Source organism: Bos taurus, chromosome 23 (assembly GCF_002263795.3).
Source record: "Bos taurus isolate L1 Dominette 01449 registration number 42190680 breed Hereford chromosome 23, ARS-UCD2.0, whole genome shotgun sequence".
Taxonomy (NCBI): Eukaryota; Metazoa; Chordata; class Mammalia; order Artiodactyla; family Bovidae; genus Bos; species Bos taurus.
The window spans coordinates 22,642,654-22,664,540 of NC_037350.1; the positions used below are offsets into that span (position 1 = coordinate 22,642,654).

At 35.9% G+C, this 21,887-nt stretch overlaps 2 protein-coding genes across 4 annotated transcripts in view; both read right to left on the bottom strand.

Annotated features, from left to right (window-relative positions):
- Positions 1–1,445: 1,445 nt before the first annotated feature.
- DEFB110 (defensin beta 110) lies at positions 1,446–13,984 on the bottom strand. Of its 2 annotated transcripts, none has more exons than XM_024983978.2 (2): positions 13,830–13,984; positions 1,446–1,746 (listed from the first exon to the last, which is right to left on the bottom strand). In XM_024983978.2, exons 1-2 carry the CDS (start codon positions 13,882–13,884, stop codon positions 1,613–1,615), a joined length of 189 nt encoding a protein of 62 aa, XP_024839746.1. In that variant the 5' UTR covers positions 13,885–13,984; the 3' UTR covers positions 1,446–1,612. The 2 variants fall into 2 exon arrangements, with proteins under 2 accessions (XP_024839746.1, XP_002697354.1); XM_002697308.4 differs by lacking the exon at positions 1,446–1,746 and adding an exon at positions 8,753–9,068 and having other exon boundaries at positions 13,830–13,982.
- A 6,345-nt stretch (positions 13,985–20,329) lies between these two features.
- The window catches only part of LOC101906162 (beta-defensin 112), a 42,919-nt gene continuing 41,361 nt past the window's right edge, over positions 20,330–21,887 (bottom strand). For both annotated transcript variants that reach the window (XR_003032223.2, XM_024983979.2), the window contains one exon: positions 20,330–21,139. Coding sequence is in view for 1 of the 2 variants with exons in the window: in XM_024983979.2 (XP_024839747.1) it covers positions 20,973–21,139 (167 nt within the window). In the remaining variant the exon portion in view is untranslated. The remainder of the gene's footprint in view (positions 21,140–21,887) is intronic.

A 21,887-nucleotide genomic window follows, 5' to 3' on the forward strand; every position in this document is an offset into this window, starting at 1 on the left:
ATTCTGTGACTCGCCGGTATGGTTCAGAATATTGCACTTTTAAATACATACCCCTGAATTTTTCTGATGCTTATCCTCGTCTGATGCCACTGATTTAGTCACACTCTCCATTTTCGTCAGGCACAAACTTGTCTACACCATTTCTTCCACTTGGACAATGTCTCATCACTTCTCTGGCTCTGATTAAGTGATGCTTGAAATGCAGAACAAAGCACATTTTTCTCCCCACCAAGCCCAGGAGAACTGGATGGGTATATCTAAGCTGTCTGTTAGGTTAGTGCATAGGATGTGTGGACAGACTGAATGAGTTGGAATGTCCCTTTACTACTTTCTGGCTGTGTGAGCCTTGGGCAAAGAGTGTTTCCATTTCCAGTCTCACCTTTCCAATAGGTTTCAACAAAAATTCCAATAAATATGCTCCTTTTATTAAAGAAAGATGTGCTAAAAAAGAAGGAAAACATTACAAATTTCAAAGTCCTGTGGCTGGTGAGATTTCTTAAAGCAAGAAACAATGATAGTATATACCTGAAGCTCACTAGAGTTTGGGATAAGGGACATACATATCTGTATTTATAGTTTACCTGTTTGGTTCATAGTTTAGTTCTAAATCTTAGAAAATCATTGAATCTTTGGTTTATTAACAGGATGATAGCTGAAGAACTTCACTAAGTCATCCAAGGCCTAACAGTCTTCAAGAGTGTTAAGTTTGTTAGTGATTCCTGAGTCGTCTGCTGTGTAATGGTTTTGAGTTTTTTTAATCTTTGAATCTCCAGTTTTAATTTAGAAAACTTTGTTACTCTTGTTTTTGAACAAATTCCCCAGGGACTTTCATGGCAGTCCAGTGGTTAAGACTCCACACTTCTAATGCAGGGGGGCACAGGTCTGAACCCTGATCCAGGAACTAAGATCCCACAGGTTGTGGAGCCTGGCCAACCAACAAACAAACCAAAAAACCTAACTTTCCAGCTTTCATAGCTATCTGTGGAAGCATAATAAAAACTATGTGGGTGAAAGTCCTTGAACAATGTGTCTCTGAGCCACAGACATTCTACTTTCAAACTTGCAGCCTACAGGTCTCTCTTTGTTCCTTGTAGGCCCTGGCGTGTCTTCTGTTTTCTGCTGGACAGCTAATATGCTCACCTTTGAAGTGGCTAGTCCAGAAATTAGTACTTGTCTTGATTAAATGGGATCACAAGATATATCGACATCCATGTAAACAGTATAATTTAAGTATTTCAGACAAAGTAGCCTAAATAATTTTAAGCACACAGGAGTATGTGACATTAATAATCTCTTGTTAAACTAAATGATATCTTTTCTTTCCTAGTTCCTATAGTAGCAAAAGTGGTCAAAATGAGATGATAAGCACAATTAGAGAGTTCCCTTGCTGAATTAATATGTTCCTCCATCTGAAACATGAAGAAAGTGTGCAAAGAATAAACAGGTTAGAGACTGCAGAGTATTTTTATTTGTGTAAATAATGGTATTGAAGATTCAAAAGTACATATTTCCATTCAATACGGAAAACATTTTCTTTTTACCCACTCTTGGGTCAATACGATGCAACTCTGTTCCAGACTCTGATGTTCAATCATACTCTGATTTCCAGCATTTATATGCAGCACTGATTTCTCCACTTAATGCAATATCCGTAATCATACTCAGTATCGTCACAAAATGGTTTACATATTCCTTTCACGTCTTGGCATCTCTCAAATCTATACTTTGGTTCAAGTTCACTTTTGGCTGCAATCAAGAAAGACATCTTAGACATCAATCTAATTTTTCATAGGGGGGACTTTTTACTCAGGGTAAAAGAAAACCTTACTAGTCATGAGATCATGTGCATAGGAGATGGAGCATTTGAGAAGTAAAATTGTTTTATAACACAATTTACCAGTTGTTTCTGACAATAAACAAGATAAAAACATTTTACTTATATACACTTTTTACCTTATCTTACAGCTCACATCAGTATTAAACTTCAAGTGGCTCCTAGGGGCTCTTGCTCGCCTATCTTTTTTCCTTACTTTATTATTAAGAGCAGATTGACTTTCCCAGACTTCCGTTAAGATGGTGTTTATAGTTCTTAAAAAGCCCATAGTTTTCATTTTCATGTTTTCTCACTTTAAAAAACCTATCCTTATTTCTTTACAGTATCATTTGTTCAATACTTTGTCAATTCCAGATCTTACTCTTAATTGAAATTGTTTTCATTATACAGAGCAAATGGATATGTTCTTATTAACAGTCTACATAACACAATTTTGTACTTCACTGTACGTATTTTTCTTGAACATTTGTTGCAATACTTTATTCTTGCAGCCAAAATATAAACCCTTATATGAGAGTTATGGTTTCTTCTGATTCTTTGTTATCTCTTACTTGATATATATATATATTCTGGATGACTGTAACACAGTAGGCATGAAAATACTTACTCATACAGTAATTTATTAAAAACTAAAACATGTATAGATGCACATAGAAAAACAGTTTTGTTGCACATTATTTAGTAGAAAATGGAGCCCCCCATAGCCTCTTAGTTTGTTGTGATTCATTTGGGACAACGCAAAGAAAGAAGTTTTGAGATTCCAGATTCACAGCTTTGTATTCATACATTAAATTATATTAAACAGAAGCAAATAGTTTTGGTACTTTTAGATTTTATTTTTCTTAAAAATTCAATTTAAAAAGCCAGTTGTAAAGCAGTGAATGCTTTAGAAGATACTTTGATGGTCAAGCTTATTTCTTTTCCTTCAATTTTATCATGGTACTTATTTATCTTGGATAAAGCATCCACTCATCTGCTCTACAGAATGTAATAATTAAACATAGCTACAACACATACATTTTGAACATTAAATACTGCATATGTGTGTGCCAGAAAACATACAGTAGAGTAACTCATTAAAAATCTCCCACCCCTCCAGGTCATCACAGAGCTCCAGACTGGGCTCCCTGTACCACCACAACTTCTCACCAGCTATCCATCTTACCCCGACAGTGTGTGCATGTTGATACTCCTACCTTTTTGAAAATCTTTTGCCAGGGTAGTACTTTTTAAACTAATCAATATTCCTGAGACCTCAATATCTTGTCAATCCATCAAATCCATGTTTGTTAAAATACATTAAATTCATTTTCTAGTCCTCGTAACAACCTCACAAAGAATATATTGTTGTCATGCTCATTTTGTAGATGAGGAAAATGAAAACAGAGTAGTTAAATAGATGACTCAAGGTCAACCTAGAAATAGTGAATTATTTTGCCAGGCTTTGGATTTAGGGTAATTGAGTTTCTTGTGATATCCTGTTCAGTTTTAGAGGTGATCTTTAAACATAGACCAGACCTTAAGGAACCTGGAAAGTTTGAGCAGTGTTCCTTCTTATGAGCTGGAAATCCACTTGACCAGTCTTGGTCTGTCAGTTATATATTCTAACCATTAAGTATAGTATTTTAAAGGAATTTTTAGAAGAAAGTTAATGTCTTTAAGATGGCTTTTTGTTTGGATATATCAAGATTAAAAACTTTGGAAACCAGCAAAATATATAAGTTCTAAACTAGTAATAAATACAGCTCTGTGGTTTGAGAAAGATATTGAGAAAAATACTTTTGGATAGAAGAAGTCATTGTAATAAACAAGATAATCTTGGGAAAACAAGAAGAAAGGATATTCAGGGATGAAATGCTAGAGGCCACAGCATCCAAGAGACTATAAAAATGGGGAAGTCAGTTAATGATTGTCAATATAGTGACCAGTTCCAGCCACATGTAGAATTCCAGCAAGATGAAGAATTAGAATAGGCCTTTGGATTTGCTTTTAAGAAGACATTTATAATATTAGCAAGAAGATTTTCAGTTAATTGATACAGGTAAATGTATTGTAGAGAAGAGTAGACAAGATTTGACAGAGTGGAGGCTATGAGTCTGGGCTGTTTTTTAAGAATTTTGATCAAGAATAGAAAGAGATTAGAAAATAGCTTAAAGGAAAAAAAAGATCTCTTAAAATTTGACTAACTCTACTTTTAACATATCCATAATCCCACCATTCTTCACTGTCTTTTTTATTTGGTTACCACCCTGGAACAAGCTATCATTATATATTACCATATTATTTAAATATCTCCTAATCATGAAAGCACTTCAGAGGTGTCTTTTTAAAACAAAATTCAAAGAATGTTTTTCCTCTGGCTAAAATCCCTTGGCTTTCTCTCAGAATAGAAGGCAAGATCCTTCCTAGTTCCTGCAAGGCTCCGACTAATCTGTATGTGCACTTTCTTTCTGACCAGCTCACCCAGGACTCTCCTCCTAAGTCACTCTTGCCCAGCCACCCTTGCCTCACTGGCATTTCTCACAAATCTCAGGTATCACATCTTTGCCTTTTTCATTTTTTTGCTCTAATTGCAACTTTTTTTTTTTTGCATCAGTACAATAATGGTAATTTCGTTTTATTTTATTATTTTTTAATTTTATTTTATTTTTAAACTTTACAATATTGTATTGGTTTTGTCAAATATCGAAATGAATCTGCCACAGGTATACATAAGAGATCCCTAAAAGATCTTTTTAAATTACTACAGCCCAACAGCATTTTGGGGTCCCTACCTCTGTTTAATTTATTACCTTCTAATATAATTTGCTTATATATTATGTGTACTGTTTGTATTTTTCTCTAACTTTAAAATATGCCTTCACAAATCTAGGAATTTTTGTGTTGTTTATTGATGTGTTCCAATCTTATCACATGGACCCTGGTGGCTCAGACGGTAAAGCGTCTGTCTACAATGCAGGAGACCCAGGTTCGAGCCCTGGGTTGGGAAGATCCCCTGGAGAAGGAAATGGCAATCCACTCCAGTACTATTGCCTGGAAAATCCCATGGACAGAGGAGCCTGGTAGGCTACAGTCTATGGGGTCGCAAAGAGTCAGACACGACTCTCACGTTAAGGATCTCATTTCCACTGCTTTCGGTTTCCCTGGTGGCTCAGAGGTTAAAGCATCTGCCTCCAATGCGGGAGACCTGGGTTCGATCCCTGGGTCTGGAAGATCCCCTGGAGAAGGAAATGGTAACCCACTCCAATATTCTTGCCTGGAGAATCCCATGGACGGAGAAGCCTGGTAGGCTACAGTCCACAGTAGGTTCTCAACTAGTATTTATTGAATTGGTAAAAAAATGAAGGGGTGAGGAAGGCAGAATCTAACTCACTTATAGTCAGTATTATGAGTTGATGTTGATCTTGGGGGCAGATCCCCTGCGCTATTTATTTTTTAACTCTATCAAATTGAATAGTATTAAAACTCAAGTTTGTAAACAATAAATGAGTGCCTTAAAACAGAAGCTGTAATTTTTTAAATCTTCAAATCTAAAACCCATGACATCATACCTGGGAAGAAACAAGTCATTAATCAGATGCTGTCTAAATAAATTAGATTTTGTTCTTGCCCAAGGACACTGAGGTCAAATAAATTCTGAGATAGATCGGGTTTGAAAGCATGATATCAGGACTGTATGGTAATTCTTCTTTTCCTAGTCCTGCCCTTGAATTCGATGTTTTCAACATGATGCTTTTAATTGATTAAGTGTTGTTGAGCTACTGAATAATAGCAAAAATATCCGATACCCTATGGTGTCTATTTCATCAAGACCAATTGAGACAGGACACTAAAAATAAAGGGAAATACATAATGTCATGGAAATTTAGATTCTGGGCCAAAGGAGGGGAAAATGTAAACTTTCAGCTCTTGAGAGCTAACTAATTTAAGATTATTTAGCTGTTTGGTCAATAAATGTAATGAAAGTTACAGTGCATGAGCAAGAAAGTTACCAGAAATCTTCCCATTTATAAGCATTTTTTCCTTTTTGGCTAATAAATTCTGAAGACAATATGAATAATCTGTGACATCTCTTTCTTTTCTGGCTGCAGGACTTCATTAAATTCTAGACAATTTTCAGTTTATATCATATGCAATTAAAAGATTTCTGCAGGGAAGAATATTAATTTCATACTTGATAGTCATGGGTTTACCTTCTTCAAGATTATCATATTTGTTCCTTGTTCTGAAGGCAGAGACTGGCAGCTTGAATATACACTGAATTAAACAAGGAGAGACCAAATGAAAACTTTGTATGGTTTTGGTTTTCTTTATAGTGCATGTTCAGAAATGCCTCAAATGTCTTCTAAGAAACCTCTCACCATCTACCATTTCTTGCTGGTCACTAAAAACTTCAATTCTTATTTGTTCCATATTAATAGTATGTTAGGCTTCTCGATTCTATTTTACAGGTCTTGAGGTAATGATGACCCAGTATCTGGTGGTAGATAATACTCAAACTTTCACCTCAAGCACTTAAATTACTAATATCCTTCTTCATGTGACTGGTATATTTACTGTTCAAAAGTTAGGCTAATTTTTTTTTCTGGAGTCATCAATGTATCATCATCTCTAGGTCATTTGTAATAGCATTCTTTTTAAAAGAAGTCATTAATAGATACTTGTTCTCATAAATATCTAATTTGTTCTCATAAAAGAAAATAGCTACAGGTTTTTATAAACAGAGATATTTCATCTCGTAAAACGGGACGTTTATTGGTTGTCTGAAAACACTGCTGATTTTTTTGGTTTCCATTTGTATCTTTACATATCTGTGAGAAAGAGTGCTTAATTATAAATGAACGACTCTAAACCATGAGTGATTTTGCCCCCTAAAGGAGATATTTAACAATGTAGTTAGACATTATTGGTTGTCACAATTAAGGGGAAAGGGTGCTATTGGCATTTGATGGATAGAGACTTGAAGTGGGGAGAAAAATCTTGCTGCTAAAGACAGAGTGCAGGACAGCTGCCACAACAAAGAATTGTCTGGACTAAAATATCAATAAGTGCTAAGGTTGAGAAAGTCTTTTTGAAATGGATGTTGTAAAAATACTTTTGAAGATATTTACACTACAAGGCAACACATTAAACAAAGTCTATTTTAAGTTGTTAAAATGTGAAAGAGTGCAGGTAAGCCTCTAATGTATGCCTAGCAAATAACTATTTCTTAATGGGAGCTTACCTGCAATGCAGGAGCCTGCGGTTCAATTCCTGGTCCGGAAAGATCCACTGGAGAAGGGATAGGCTACCCACTCCAGTATTCCTTTGTGGCTGGGCTTCCCTTGTGGCTCAGCTGGTAAAGAATCCACTTGCAATGTGGGAGACCTGGGTTTGATCCCTGGGTTGGGAAGATCCCCTGGAGAAGGGAAGGCTACCCACTCCAGTATTCTGGCCTGGAGAATTCCATGGACTGTATAGTCTATGGGGTCACAAAGAGTCAGACACGACTAAGGAGCTTTCACTTTCAATGGGAGCTCATGTTTATTAAAATAATTATTTAAAAAAAATAAATTCAACTTTAAAATAAAATTAAAATTGAAAATTAAACAGTCTCTTGTGGAAGAAATATATCTAGAAATGTTATCTAAATAGGGGAAAATGATTTTTCCATGCATTTTTCAGTAATAGATAATGTTCAGTATGCACATAGACCCTTAGATTTCATATTTGCATTTAGAATATGGGAGGAGACACAATGGTAAACATATCAAGAGAGTAGCTGGGGCCTGGAGCCTGGTAGGCTGCAGTCCATGGGGTCGCTAAGAGTCGGACACGACTGAGTGACTTCACTTTCACTTTTCACTTTCATGAATTGGAGAAAGAAATGGCAACCCACTCCAGTGTTCTTGCCTGGAGAATCCCAGGGACGGGGGAGCCTGATGGGCTGCCGTCTATGGGGTCACACAGAGTCGGACGAAGCGACTTAGAAGCAGCAGTAGCAGCAAATACTTGCATCCTTCTGAGTCCAAGTCTGGTACATAAGTCTCCACTCAATAGATTTCTTTTTTCTTTAGTTGAATGACCAAAGGATTATTTATTTTAGGAGGAAGGGAAATTTCTGTTTTATTATTCTGTTGTGGTATTGATGATTTCTTTTAAAAAGAATTCTGAATTGATACAATTTACTAAATTGTATTCCTAAAATCATAAAAGAAGAAGAATTTGCATGTTTTGAGTAGAAAATGTATGATATGTATGCATTGTTGAGAGGACCGTGGGGAAACCTACCGTTGGACCTTCAGAGGAGGTAGTGAGAGGAGTCTGGCAGAGCGGAGCTAAAGGTAGAAGATCCCCCCTCCTACCATCTACTGCCTGTGTCTCCTCAGACAGGCTCACCTCTCAGGATGGAGGAGCTGAATTCAGCTGTTAGTCATAGTTTCTGACTTCCTAGGTCAGAATTCTCTTTTATGAAATTATTTTCTTCCCCTCACACTCCCTCTTCGTTCTCCAGATACAGATTTTTTCTTCACTATGTAAACAGCTGGGTAGGAACTGGAGTGACTGTGACCTTCCTCTGCTCTTCTGTTTACACTCTCCCATTCTCTCACTCCACCTCTGTCTCTCTCAGGGGACACTTGAGAGATCTGTATCTCAGTGTCTTACCTCACACATTCAGTGGATTTATACTTCTTTCCATGGGATAGTCTATAAACAGCATTTAATAACAAAATAGCAGCACATCTCCATGGAGGCATGTATCTCAGAAATAAGATGGGTCACTACCTCTGACCTAGGGTTTCTTCCAGCATTGTTTATGCCAACTAGCACAGGGCATATAGAAATGTGAATAGTTCTTGAAGAACTTGCATAAAAGAAATCATGCTTGTTTCTGGTACCGAGAGATCAAGAGAAAATAAAAGGCACCAGATGCGTGTGTGACATAGAACCACTTCTGAATGGTTCACTATTAAATTTTATTTAATTCTTTGCACACGATAGTGATACACAGGCCTAGAAGGATGTACAGAAAGGCTGTGAAGGAAGACAGTAACACTGGTCCCTTCTTCTTGGAGCGTGTGTCTCTTTCTTGTCTTCTGTCATCTGTACTTCTGCAAGCAGCAAAGAGATCCAGGTCTTATGCAGTAAGCAATCCTAACTTCAGATATATGGCACTCAGTTTTACATCGACCGTTACCTTTTGCGCACTCTCTCCTCATATCCACACTACCATAGTGTGGAAATCTTTTTCTTGCTGTAAGAAGGAAACAATGACTGAAATTAGCAGTCTAACTATGACACTCATATTTTAAAAGGAGAATATCTGAGAAGCAAAAGAGCATGTGATGTGGGATTCACTCAGTTGTGTCCAACATGGGATTGTGTCATGACCCCGTAGACTGTTTCTTGCCAGGTTCCTCTGTCCATGGAATTCCCCAGGGAAGAATACTGGAGTTGCCATTCCCTTCTCTAGGGTATATTCCCTACCCAGGGATGGAACCTGGCTCTCCTGCATTGCAGGCAGACTCTTTACCATCTGAGCCACCAGGAAAGCCTGCAAAAGAGCATAGAATAGGGCAAAAGAAGCCTCCTTCTAATTTATGACTATGAAAATCTTACTGAGAAAGTTTAAGTGAATGCACTGTCCTTTAATGCAAGGTAAATCCTGGATATCAGAAAGTGTCTTGGACTGCAGTTAGGTGTGCCAACTTCCTTTTTACAAGTGACTGAATAGCAACAGTAGGATAGTTCCAAGTAACCATAAAAGTCCACATGATTTATCTCTTACTCTCATACACATTTAGACTGAACACAATGGAGCAAAGCCCAGTAATTGTGCTTTGTGAATTCTCCTTTTAGAGATTTCTATTGCAGCTTGATTTCACTTTTTTTTTTTTAATGGAAGGAGATGCAATGTTAGACAGTTTGTCTGAATTTCTACAACTCTCTTGTATATCTTGAGACTTACTTCCCCCCCAAAGAAATGAACTTATATATATGTTTAATGTCAGCATTTATTTTTTTAAAAAGAAGAGTGACTAAAAGATGGGTCCATTTTTGGCCATAATATGATTTTAAAAATTATGCTCCAAGCTCCATGGTTTATCTTGTAGTTTGGAGGTTGATTCTCACTAGAAGTTGATTATTTAGGATAGTTGGGAGTACTCAGGGAATTGAGAGATGTTGGACTGATAGCCTCTAATATCCATTCTAACTCAGTCTATTTTAATTTCATATTTTACTTCATTTGCTAACCCACATACTTTCAGAAGCCCTTTATTTTGAAGACTTTTAAAACATTAACATCACTTTTGATAGGTATGCGTCTTAAAATACAATGAGAGTAAGGAGAAATAGCATGGGAGAATCCTAAATTTTAAGGTCAGGCTTAAATATTTACTGTATATTCATGGTATAAAAGCAAATAAATCTTGCCACTAGTTTCTGTCATTCATTAAGGTTTGGTGTCCAATAATTCCTTTAAAGCCCAGGTCTTCCTGTCCAGATATTCTGTCTATATTTCTAACAGTTGGTGGTGAGTCGTGATACTTATTAGTGGGACCATAGACTCAGATTCTTTATTCATATTCTTGGTATAAATAGCTGGTATAAAACCTACCTCTTCCATTAAAAATTAGCTGTCTTCTAACTATTACTTAGGCAATGCAGACTATGACACAATTTATAGTCAAAAAAGTTACTCTGCACAGTTTAAAGACTAACTTCTAAATATCATTATTCACTCAATAATTTTAGGGGAGTTATTATTACCAAGCCCATAAATAATTTGCCAGTGATAGAAACTTGAATTACGCTCATTTTGACAAGATTTGTCACATTTAACCCCGTTGTCCAATATGCCATCCTAAACTGACCACATCCCTTTTTTCCCCTTGTTTTAACTTTTCTAAAAATACTGTTGTTTTCTTTTTCCTGATTCTCACCTCTAAATATGAGTATTCCCCAAGCTTGTGTCCCTGGATCACTAATACTCATCTTTGCAAACATCCATCTATTCATTCAACTGTTAAGTTCACTTCCTGTCTGGCTCTGTGACACCTCCCAAGGCAGAGTTTCTCATCCTAAGAACTATGGACCCTTTGGACACTTCTTTGCTGTGGGATGTGATCCTCTTCAGTGAAGGATATTTAGCAGTATCCTTGGCTTCTACCCATTAGATGCCAGTAGTACCAGTAGTACAAACTAAAAGATCTCCAGACACTGCCTAATGTCTCCTTGGCCGCAAAGCTGCCCCTCCTTGAAAACCACTGTTCTACATAGAGAACAAACCTGTGAACACCAAGCAGGGAAAGGGGAGAGGATGAATCGGGAGATGGGGATTGACACGTATACACTACTTTGTATAAAATAGATAACTAATGAGAACCTGCTGTATGTCACAGGGATCAGTGCTCTGCAGTGGCAAGGCGGGGTATATGTATATGCATCAGGATTCACTTTGCTGTAGAGCAGAAACTAACACAGCATTGTAAAGCAACTAAATTCCAACAATAAATAAGTAATAAATCCGTAAGTCCTTGGGGAAAAAAAGGAATTTTTTTCCTTTTTTCCTTCCACTGTTCTAGCAATGTGGTGAGAAGCCAAACGTATAGTGTCTCTGTCCTCAGATACACTATTCAAATACTATCTTCTCTCTGAAATTTCTGTAGATCACTTTCAAAAAAGTCATCTCTCTATTGCTCTCACAAATTACTTCATAGCATCACTCATCTGGCATCTAGAGCATTTTCACATGTTAGGGAATTTCTTTAAACAATATATAAAACTCTACTTAATATTTTAAGCTAAAAACATGCATGACATCTCCTAAAGTATCTATTCAACCCATAATTTGTTTTTGTTTTCACTGACTTGCTATCTTATTTCTTAGACTATAATTAACCTTTTTGAAAACAGGGGGAAAATCATGATTACCATTTTTTGTACAAAGCTATACCACCCTATGTCCAAAGTACACAGCAGACAAAGAAAAGTGATTGTTAGCAATAACAGACTTTTGAACTTGAGCCTTTATAACCTCTAGAAAATGAAGAGGAAGGCTAAGTGACTTCAGTGGAAATTTCTCTGCATGGAAAATGTAAGGATTTTTTTCTAAACACTTTTTCATCTGTAACTGTTGGAGTGGAAATGAATGAGTTTTTTATCTAAATTTTGAGTGAGAACTTCCACCATCTGAAGGTGATATACAAAAAAAACAACTGAGGAACTCTAGAGTCATATATAAGACATTTAATTTTATCCAGTTTAGTTCAGCCACCATATGTTGGTTAACTACAAGGTGAAAGATAACATTCTTATTGCTTTATTATTGTCTAAAAGTATCCAATTTTCACATATACACTTTATAATTTTATGAAGAAAATATGTATCTTGATATATTTCTGTTACTTTTATATTTTTATCACTAACAATAGAATTTCTCTAAAAGTTTGGTACATGTGTGATTAACAATAATAATGGCCTCACTTTGAAACTACAAGAAAAAAATATACAAAAAGTTAATATCACTGATGTTGTAATCTATGCCACTGTGTCTCAAGTGGTATATAATTTCTAAGTCTACAGAACACATAATTTAAAATTCACTGATAAATTAATGAATAATATTAGCCATTATTAGAAGCACCTGATATAGTTGTTATAAGGAAAAATTATGCCAATAAAACATAAAAATACTTGCCACAGTGGTCTACTAATTTTAGCTAATGTTGAAATTAAAAGAAGAAATTTAAAAAGATTTATCCCATGTTAAAAGCTATATGAATCTGTGTAGAATTTCCTTTTGGTCCTTTCTAGATATGAAAAAAATTCAGAGATCCTTTTTCTAACAAGTTTTGAATGGAGGTAGAGGGAGTTATTTCCTAGTTAAATTAACAACTGATTGTATTATTTTGTTACTTTCCTGATGTTTTGCTCCTATGTAGAATTTTCTCACAACCTTTAAAAGATAATTTATCAGTTTATCATGTGAAATTTTTTTATGAAATGACAAAAATGAAAATTGTCACGATGGACTTTATAATATTCATAAAGAAAGAATAAGTTAATTCATTTTCGAACGTATCTATTACATTTTCCACTCGTCCTAAAAATGTCAGCTTCTTACTACAAAAGAATATTTTCCTGAGCGAGTGAATTGAGCCTAATTTCAGTGCCAGTAGTATAAACTGGACAGATTTGAGCTTACTCTTTCACTTTAAACTCTTTAAGGAGAAGGGAAAACTCAGTGATCTCTCCATCTCCAAAACTTACTATTTTATTTCTGTACAGTTCATACTTACACATTAATTCAGGAGAAGAGAATCTTGTTAGGTACCTGATGTGATGAGATAATCCTTGAGGGGGAAGATCTCATGAAAAATATAGCTCATATACAAGTTATTACACTCAACATTCATGTGATCTTAAGAAAGGCCAACAAGGGACATGATTTGCCTGTAGTATCAAGGACAGAATATTAAGAAAGTCTTCCTAGACTGGAAATAGACTGAAATAGCTTAAAAAGAAGAAAGAGGTAAATAGTTCTCTCCCTTATACCGCAGCAACTACCACTTACCAGTTGATTATGTCAAAGAATATGTTTTCCCGCAAGAATCAACTCTGTTTCAGGATGAAGGTGATGAGACTAATGAATTGATCTTTCAGGCATTTTACACTTTTTATTTTGAAATCATTTTAGATTTATGGAAGAGTTGCAAAGATAAGAGAGACCAACTTCCCTCAGGGTAATGTCTCACTTACCCATGGTACGTTTATCTAAATTAAAAAATTAATATTGCTATTATACTATTAATTAAACTACACATTGTATTCATATTTCACCAGTTTTCCCACTATTGCCTTTTTTATGTTCCAGAGTTCAATCCAGAGTACGACATTGCATTATCCTAAAGATCTTTTAATCCTTATATTATTACTAAACGTTTAACAAGGAAAAACTGATGCTTCCTCAAATTCATTAGCACATGTATGCCCATAACCATTTCTATGTTACCTGGTAGAATTGTGACCCCAAAGAGTAGAATAAAGAAAAAGAGATGAATCTTCATGGTAGAAAGTTTCTTAGGGAAAAAAAGGGCCAACAGGTCTTCTTTTTCAAGTCAAATGTTTTCAAATAAGGAAACAGAGAAATCTTTTATTTATAGATTCTCCTGGGAAGTGGTTTTAACTACTGAGGCTTCCCAATAGCAAGAACATTTGTATGCTTGATTGACTAGTGCTATGTTCAAAGAACAGGGTCACAAAAATCATTATTAAATTTTTTCATAAAAGTAAAACCTACTTGTGTTACCCTAAATAGACTCTCATGAAAATACAATCTTTAAGGAACTTCAAAGGATATGTGTTTGGATTGCTAAAACAATCCAAAGTAAAAACATTATAGTAATACAAATCCTCTATTACATGTTACATATAAAGCTAAATGTTCTAATACTCTTAGTATTAAATTATGTCTCAATGTCTGAATTACAGGATTTTAGCTAAAAGTCTAAAGGAATTACAGTTAAAAGTTTCTATTGATATCTTTTCTATTAACAGATGAAATCAATGAGAACTAGGGATAGAGGTTGAATGACATTTCGATTCACATAACGTGTAATTATTTAAATTAACATGATCATTCTGGAGTCGCTAATGAGTATGGGAAATTACACAATAGGTTTTTGAGTATGAAATGAATTTCATATAATAAATCATCCGATTTCACAATTTTAGGTTCAATGGTTTTAATTCTGTTTATGGAACTAGAGGTGATTTCTGATCCAATTTGCACACTGCCCAGGTCTATTACTTCATATATGTGAGAAAGAGCAGCAGGTATTACACAGCATCCAGAGCAATTAACTGATTCTATCCTATCACAGTCAAGAGAGTTTCTAGGATACTTGTTCTTAAACTTTAGCTACATCTCAATCCCCTAGAGGGCTTATTAAAAACAGATTGCAAGACCCCACCTCAGCATCTCTGATTTAGTAGGTCTAAAATGGAGACTGACAAATGCATTTCTAACAAGATCCTGGTATGCTAATACTGCTAAAAGCCTCCACATATTACTCTAGGAAACTGGATCCATACACTCTACAAAACATCAGAAAAACAAACCAGAGAGTCAGAATCTGTGTCATAGTTTGGTAAAGAATGTGAGGCTGCTTAGAGAGTCTAATCAAATCCTCTCATGTTGCAGTTAAAAAAAAAAATCACAGATTTAAAGCATGTGTCCCCTCCCACTAACCTCACCACCACATTAACTGGCCCCTGAATCATAATAAATGATTATAGATAAAGGAATGGCAAGGTTTAGAATATTTAAAAATGAATCTCTAGGAAATTCAAAAACAACAAGAGAGACCAAATGTGAAAGTTTCCATCAGAGACACTTTCAAAAGCCTGACCTATTTTCTACAATAACTCTTAAGTTATTTAAACTTTTCTAACCACTGTCCTGTCAATCTGCTGATAGTAGGGATGAGATGAATAAATTATTACAAGATGTGAAAGACATACAAGATTCCATAGATGAATGATAGGCAGTGGGGAAGGATACTGTATATCAAGGGTCCTCCTTATCCTATTCACTCCTCAGACATGTCAAAGAAATCCTAAACACTCTTGCTCTGAAAACCACTATCCATTAAATTAAGTGATAAAATGTACCACTTCACATTTGCCTTTCTGTAGCACTCAGTTACATGGCTCCTGGTTGTCAGTTTATAGAAGGTGAAGAGCAGAGTATGCATAACTGGGACAGCTACAGGTAGCCCATGGGGACAATCTTCTTCTTAAAGAAGGTTTGGTGTGCAGAATAGTAATCAGATTTTTTCCATGCAATTTCATTGAGCAAGGATACAATTTACAAAGCAGACTTTTAACCTATATTTTCTTCTGGCAATTTTAGTGTTTTAGCTTTTTATATTTAGATTTTTGGCATATTATGAGGTAATTTTTATTTGTGGAGTGAGATATGGAATAGCATGGATTAATTGAGCCCAGCAAAAAGACCAACGCAGGGTGAGTGTAGAATACAACTTTAATGAAAATAAATTTTCTATCACTAAACACCCAGTAGACTGGCCAACATTCAGATCACTGACAACGTCTGGGAGGATGTGAAGCCATGAGAACTCTTGTTCATTTCTGGTGGGAGTGCAAAATGGAAACAGCCACTTTGCGAGACAAATTGGTGGTTTCTTACAAAAATAAACATACTCTTACCGTACCATCCAGTGGACATGCTCCTTGATATTTAGTAACAGAAGCAGAACATTTATGTCTATGTGAAAACCTTCACACAAATGTCTGCAGTAGCTTATTCATCATTGCCAACATTTAGAAGCAACCAAGATGGCCTTCAGTAGGTAAATGGATAAACTCTGATATATTCAGATAATGGAATTATGTTCAGTGCTTAAAACTAAATTAACAATCAAGCCATGAAAAGATATAGGGGAATTAAACATGTATTACTAAGTGAAAGATACTAGTCTGAAAAGTTATGCACTTAATGGTGCCAACCCAATCGTATGACATTCTGGGAAAAGCAAAACTATGGAAACTAAAAATATAAATAGTTGCTAGTCGTCAAGGCTGTATATTATCACCCTGCTTATTTAACTTACATGCAGAGTACATCATACAAAATGCCAGGCTGGATGAAGCACAAGCTGGAATCAAGAGAAATATCAATAACCTCAGATATGCAGATGACACCACCATTATGGCAGAAAGCGAAGAGGAAAGTGATGAAAGTGAAAGAGGAGAGTGAAAAAGCTGTGTTAAAACTCAGCATTCAAAAACCAAGATCATGGCATCCAGTTCTGTCACTTCATGACAAATAGATGGGGAAACAATGGAAACGGTGACAGACTATTTTTGGGGCTCCAAAATTACTGTAGATGGTGATTGAAGCCATGAAATTAAAAGACGCTTGCACCTTGGAAGAAAAGTTATGACCAACTTAGACAGCATACCCACTCCAGTACTCTTGCCTGGAAAATCCCATGGATGGAGGAGCCTCGTAGGCTACAGACCATGGAGTCACTAAGAGTCGGACACGACTGAGCAATTCACTTTCACTTTTCACTTTCATGCTTTGGAGAAGGAAATGGCAACCCACTCCAGTATGCTTGACTGGAGAATTGCAGGGACAGAGGAGCCTGGTGGGCTGCCGTCTATGGGGTCGCACATAGTCGGACATGACTAAAGCGACTTAGCAGCAGCAGCAGACAGCATATTAAAAAGCAGAGACATTACTTTGCCAACAAAGGTCCATCTAGTCAAGGCTATGGTTTTTCCAGTAGTCCTGAATGGATGTGAGAGTTGGACTGTAAAGAAAGCTGTGTGCCAAAGAATTGATGCTTTTGAACTGTGGTGTTGGAGAAGACTCTTGAGAGTCCCTTGGACTGCAAGGAGATCAAACTAGTCAATCCTAAAGGAAATCAGTCCTGAATATTCATTGGAAGGACTGGTGCTGAAGCTGAAACTCCCATACTTTGGCCACCTGATGCGAAGAACTGACTCATTGGAAAAGGCCTTGATGCTGGGAAAGATTGAAGGCAAGAGGAGAAGGGGATGACAGAGGATGAAATGGTTGGATGGCATCACTGTCTCAATGGACATGAGTTTGAGCAGGCTCCAGGCATTGATGATGGACAGGGAAACCTGGTGTGCTGCAGTCCATGGGGTCGCAAAGTCATGAGTGACTGAGCTGAACTAAACTGAGTGGTTATGGAAGAGGAGAGGGATGAATAGGCATACAAAGAGTTTTTAGTGCAGTGAAACTACTCTTTATGACACTCTAACGGTAGATGTCATTATACACTTGTCAAAACCCATAGAGTGTACAATTCCAAGAGTGGACCCTAAGGTAAAGTATGGAATTAGGGTGAAAATGACATGTCATTGTAGTTTCAACAGTTGTAATAAATGCATCACTCTCCTAGGGGAAGTTAACAATGGGGGTTGCCAGCATATGTGGGAGGAGGTACTATGGGGGAAGTCTCTGTACCTTTCTCTCAATTTTGCTGTGAACTTAATACTGCCCTGAAAGGCAGTCTATTAAAAAATAAAGTAAATTTTAAAAAAGAGTTTTCTTGTCTTATGGAGAGAAGTGTCATTATCTAGAGGTTTAAAGAAATGCTTGGATATATAAAATCCAAATGAATGGGCACATTAAAAAAAATCAGTAATAGAAAATGAATGAAAACACAGTTAGGACATAAAGCTTTAAAGGTTTAAGTAAATTGAAGACTATTATTAAAGACATTTATTAAAAAAAAAAAAAAAACAACAAAGAGACAAGTAGCTTTACAACGATAGGCACAGACTACAAAGAGAGGAATTTTTCAAAAGATTGCATTTGTCTCTGCAGCCTTACAACTAGTAATCTTATAAAAGATTTAATACTAGTTGTAGCACAAAGAATTATAGTAAATTCTGAGTGATATAATAATATGAATTTGCATTTCCACATCAATCAGGAATCAAAAATCAAAAATCAAAAACCACGACTACAACTTTATTAATAGTCCATATAATGGCATGCATGCCTAGTAAATGATTTCAATAGTGACATTGAGGAAGGTGGTTTCATAGGAATTCCAAGATTTTCAGGCCACTAACCAAAGGTGGATTCAAACCTTTTCATATGAATTATGCTAAATAAGTGAATTTTATCATTATCATATGTGCTTGAATATTCTGATTCTTGTTAAACCAGGCCTGTCCACCCTTGTTTTGCCACCATTTCTAATTAGTAAGAGAGAGTTATTAATAATAATGATTCCTGCTGCTGCTGCTAAGTCGCTTCAGTTGTGTCCGACTCTGTGCGACCCCATAGACGGCAGCCCACCAGGCTCCCCCGTCCCTGGGATTCTCCAGGCAAGAACACTAGAGTGGGTTGCCATTTCCTTCTCCAATGCATGAAAGTGAACAGTGAAAGTGAAGTCGCTCAGTCATGTCCAACTCTTCGCGACCCCATGGACTACAGCCTACCAGGCTCCTCCATCCATGGGATTTTCCAGGCAAGAGTACTGGAGTGGGGTGCCATTGCCTTCTCCGAATAATGATTCCTATGTAACCTCAAAACTGAAACTGCCATTAGACATGGAGACTTGAGATATGTCCTATCTCTATTGTTAATATTGAGATTTTGTTAACTTTTCTTCACTAAACCTCAAATGAGGCAGATATAACAGAATGTAAAGAAACAAAAGCATAGATAAATAGTTGCCCTCACATTCTTATTTGACTCTTAAATATTATTATTTATCCTATAAGGTAATTCTCAGGAGATCATACAATCAGACACACTTGGAATCTTCTCAAAATGAGAAACTTGAGCTATGCTTACCTTATCAAAGAAGGCCTCATCTTCTGTCAATTCTTACCATTTGACACCATTGCCCCAAAATCCTCCTGGAAATTATCTTATACTTTGTGTGAATCCATGTCTGTACCTGTATGAATTCTCTGAAGATTCCTTACCTTATACCTTTTCCTTTTCCTGCTCCATAAACTAGGAATTCCTAAATATTTAGTTTTGATCTTTTGTTCTAGCCACCTATACATTCACTCATTTAGTTAATATTTAATTGACCACTTACTATATGTCGCATACTCTGCTGGCCTCTAGAGAGACCCGGGAACAAAATAGATGCTTTCTGCCTTCATGGAATTTGTTCAGTACCAAATCTCATTCATCCTATGTAATACCTTCCTTGAATACTTTTTTAAAAAGTGATTACATACACACACCACTATATATGAAATAGATGACTAATAAGGACCTCCTGTATAGCATAGGGAACTGTATTCAATTCTCTGTAATGGCCTATACAAGAAAAGACTCTAAAAAGAGTGGATATATGTGTATATATATATGTGTATATATCACAGATTCACTTTACTGTACATCTGAAACTAACACATTATAAATCAACTATACCCCAATAAAAATGTTGTAAAAAGGGATTATCTTCTCCTTTGACGGCCAGAGTATTTTAATTAATATTAATTGATTAATACTTTTTGCCTTATAAACAACAGAAATTTATTTCCCACAGTTCTGGAGTCTGGGAAGTCCGAGATCAAGATGCTGGCAGATGTGGTATCTGCTGAGAGCCTGCTTTCTGGTTCATAGAAAGCTTTAGTTGATACATTAGAAGTTGTGTTATAATCAGGACTGCCAGCCAAGCACACAGCCATGATAGTATTCTTAGATTTCGCTAGAAGCTTCAATAAGGGTAAACCCCTTAAGCTAGATTATGCAGTAAGACTGCTACTAACCTTTTCCCTTTAAAGCCATCCTTCAGGCAACACATTCTTGCATTTAGCTTTACCTTATCATATAGGTATGCATATATATATATATATTCTATTGTTTTTTCCCAGAATTATGTACATACAAGGAAAATATCAAGATTAGAGATGCTGATGACAAGCTGATAGAATGATGTGATATGAGAAAATATTAAAAACACAACACAAAACAAAAAGTTGCAATTATAACACTTCAAATTTATTATTATTATTACCATAAGCTGCAGAGATTTATCTTCTCTTTCTTCACTCAAATAATTCCCTTCTATACTACCATTTGGAGTTATTTTTTCTCAAAAGACAGGCTGTTTCTTGAATTATTTTTATTTTTAGAATTCTATCAATAAACAGAGGAAAAGCGTAACTAAGAAAGTTACAATGACTCCACATTTCAAAGCTCTTGCAACCATTTTCACTAGTTCCAGGGATAACACATACCTTCCATCTCTCATAAACTCTCTCTCCACTCTTGTCTCTTCTGAAAGAATGATTGATATTCATAACCAATCATTGACAGCATGCTTTTCACATTAAACACAGAATTGTCCCCAGAACTTCATTTAACACCATGGTCCGATGATGGAATTTTCTCATTCTATTGTGATTCCCAAGTTCAAAGCTCTAGTCTGCACTCTTGACTCTTTCCTCCAAGTAGGCACAATGTTCATGAATGGTTCAGGTTGAAATGTATGTTATTTAGTCCTTTATTTATTAGAGATTTATGAACAGAAACACGAAGCTGTGAATGAAGTAATGGATGTAATGAAGTAGTGAGAAGACAGTTCATGTTGATCCTCTTTCTGTGAATCGGTCTCTTCAGTTATTTATACGTCTTAGGCTTACATTGTCTAATGCAGCAAAGCGATGTAGAAACAACACAATATACCATCCTAAATTCGTTTTCACCACATTTATTTTTACACTGACCACCAAACATTATACATGCATGTGTCAGATTAAAGAGAGCGTAGTGCTTTTTACTTCCAGCTGAAAAAAAAAAAAAAAAAAGGGTGAATGGAATTAATAATCCAGGTAAGAAATACATGTATTTAAAAAAAGAAGCACAGGCCACAGAGGGGAGAAAAAGAAATTCTCTCATTTTTTCATTGGAATTTTTCTTCTCTGTATCAGAGCAAGTCAAGTAAATCAGAAAATATCTTATTCCTAATATAGATATCACATCTCTACAAATTTTGATTGATTAGGTATTGACTCAATAAGGATACATGGAAAGCCTGCAATTGATTAATACCTTTGTCCTCTAGAGCCACTAAATATGAGTGGTCCAACCAACCTCTAGATTGCCTTAGATACTGTCACCATTTTTGCAATATTATTTCTTCCAATTCAATAACACGGGTTATCTTTCTATTATTTTGTATCATTTCAATTTCCTTCATCAATGTTTTATGATTTTCAGATTATAGATCTATGACTGCTTTGATTAATTTTATTCCTAGGTATTTTTATTATTTTTGATGTGATATTAGTGATCAGCCTGTTCAAATTGTTTCTTCTTGATTTACACATTGGCACGTTGTCTAGAAATCTGTCCATTTCTTCCAGGTAGTCTAATTTGTTGAAATATAACTGCTCAGAATATGGCCTTATGACTTTTTTGTATCTCTGTGGTATTGATTAATATCACTGACTCAATGGACATGAGTTTGAGCAAGCTCTGGGAGATAGTGAAGGACAGGGAAGTCTGGCGTGTTACAGTCCATGGGGTGCCAGA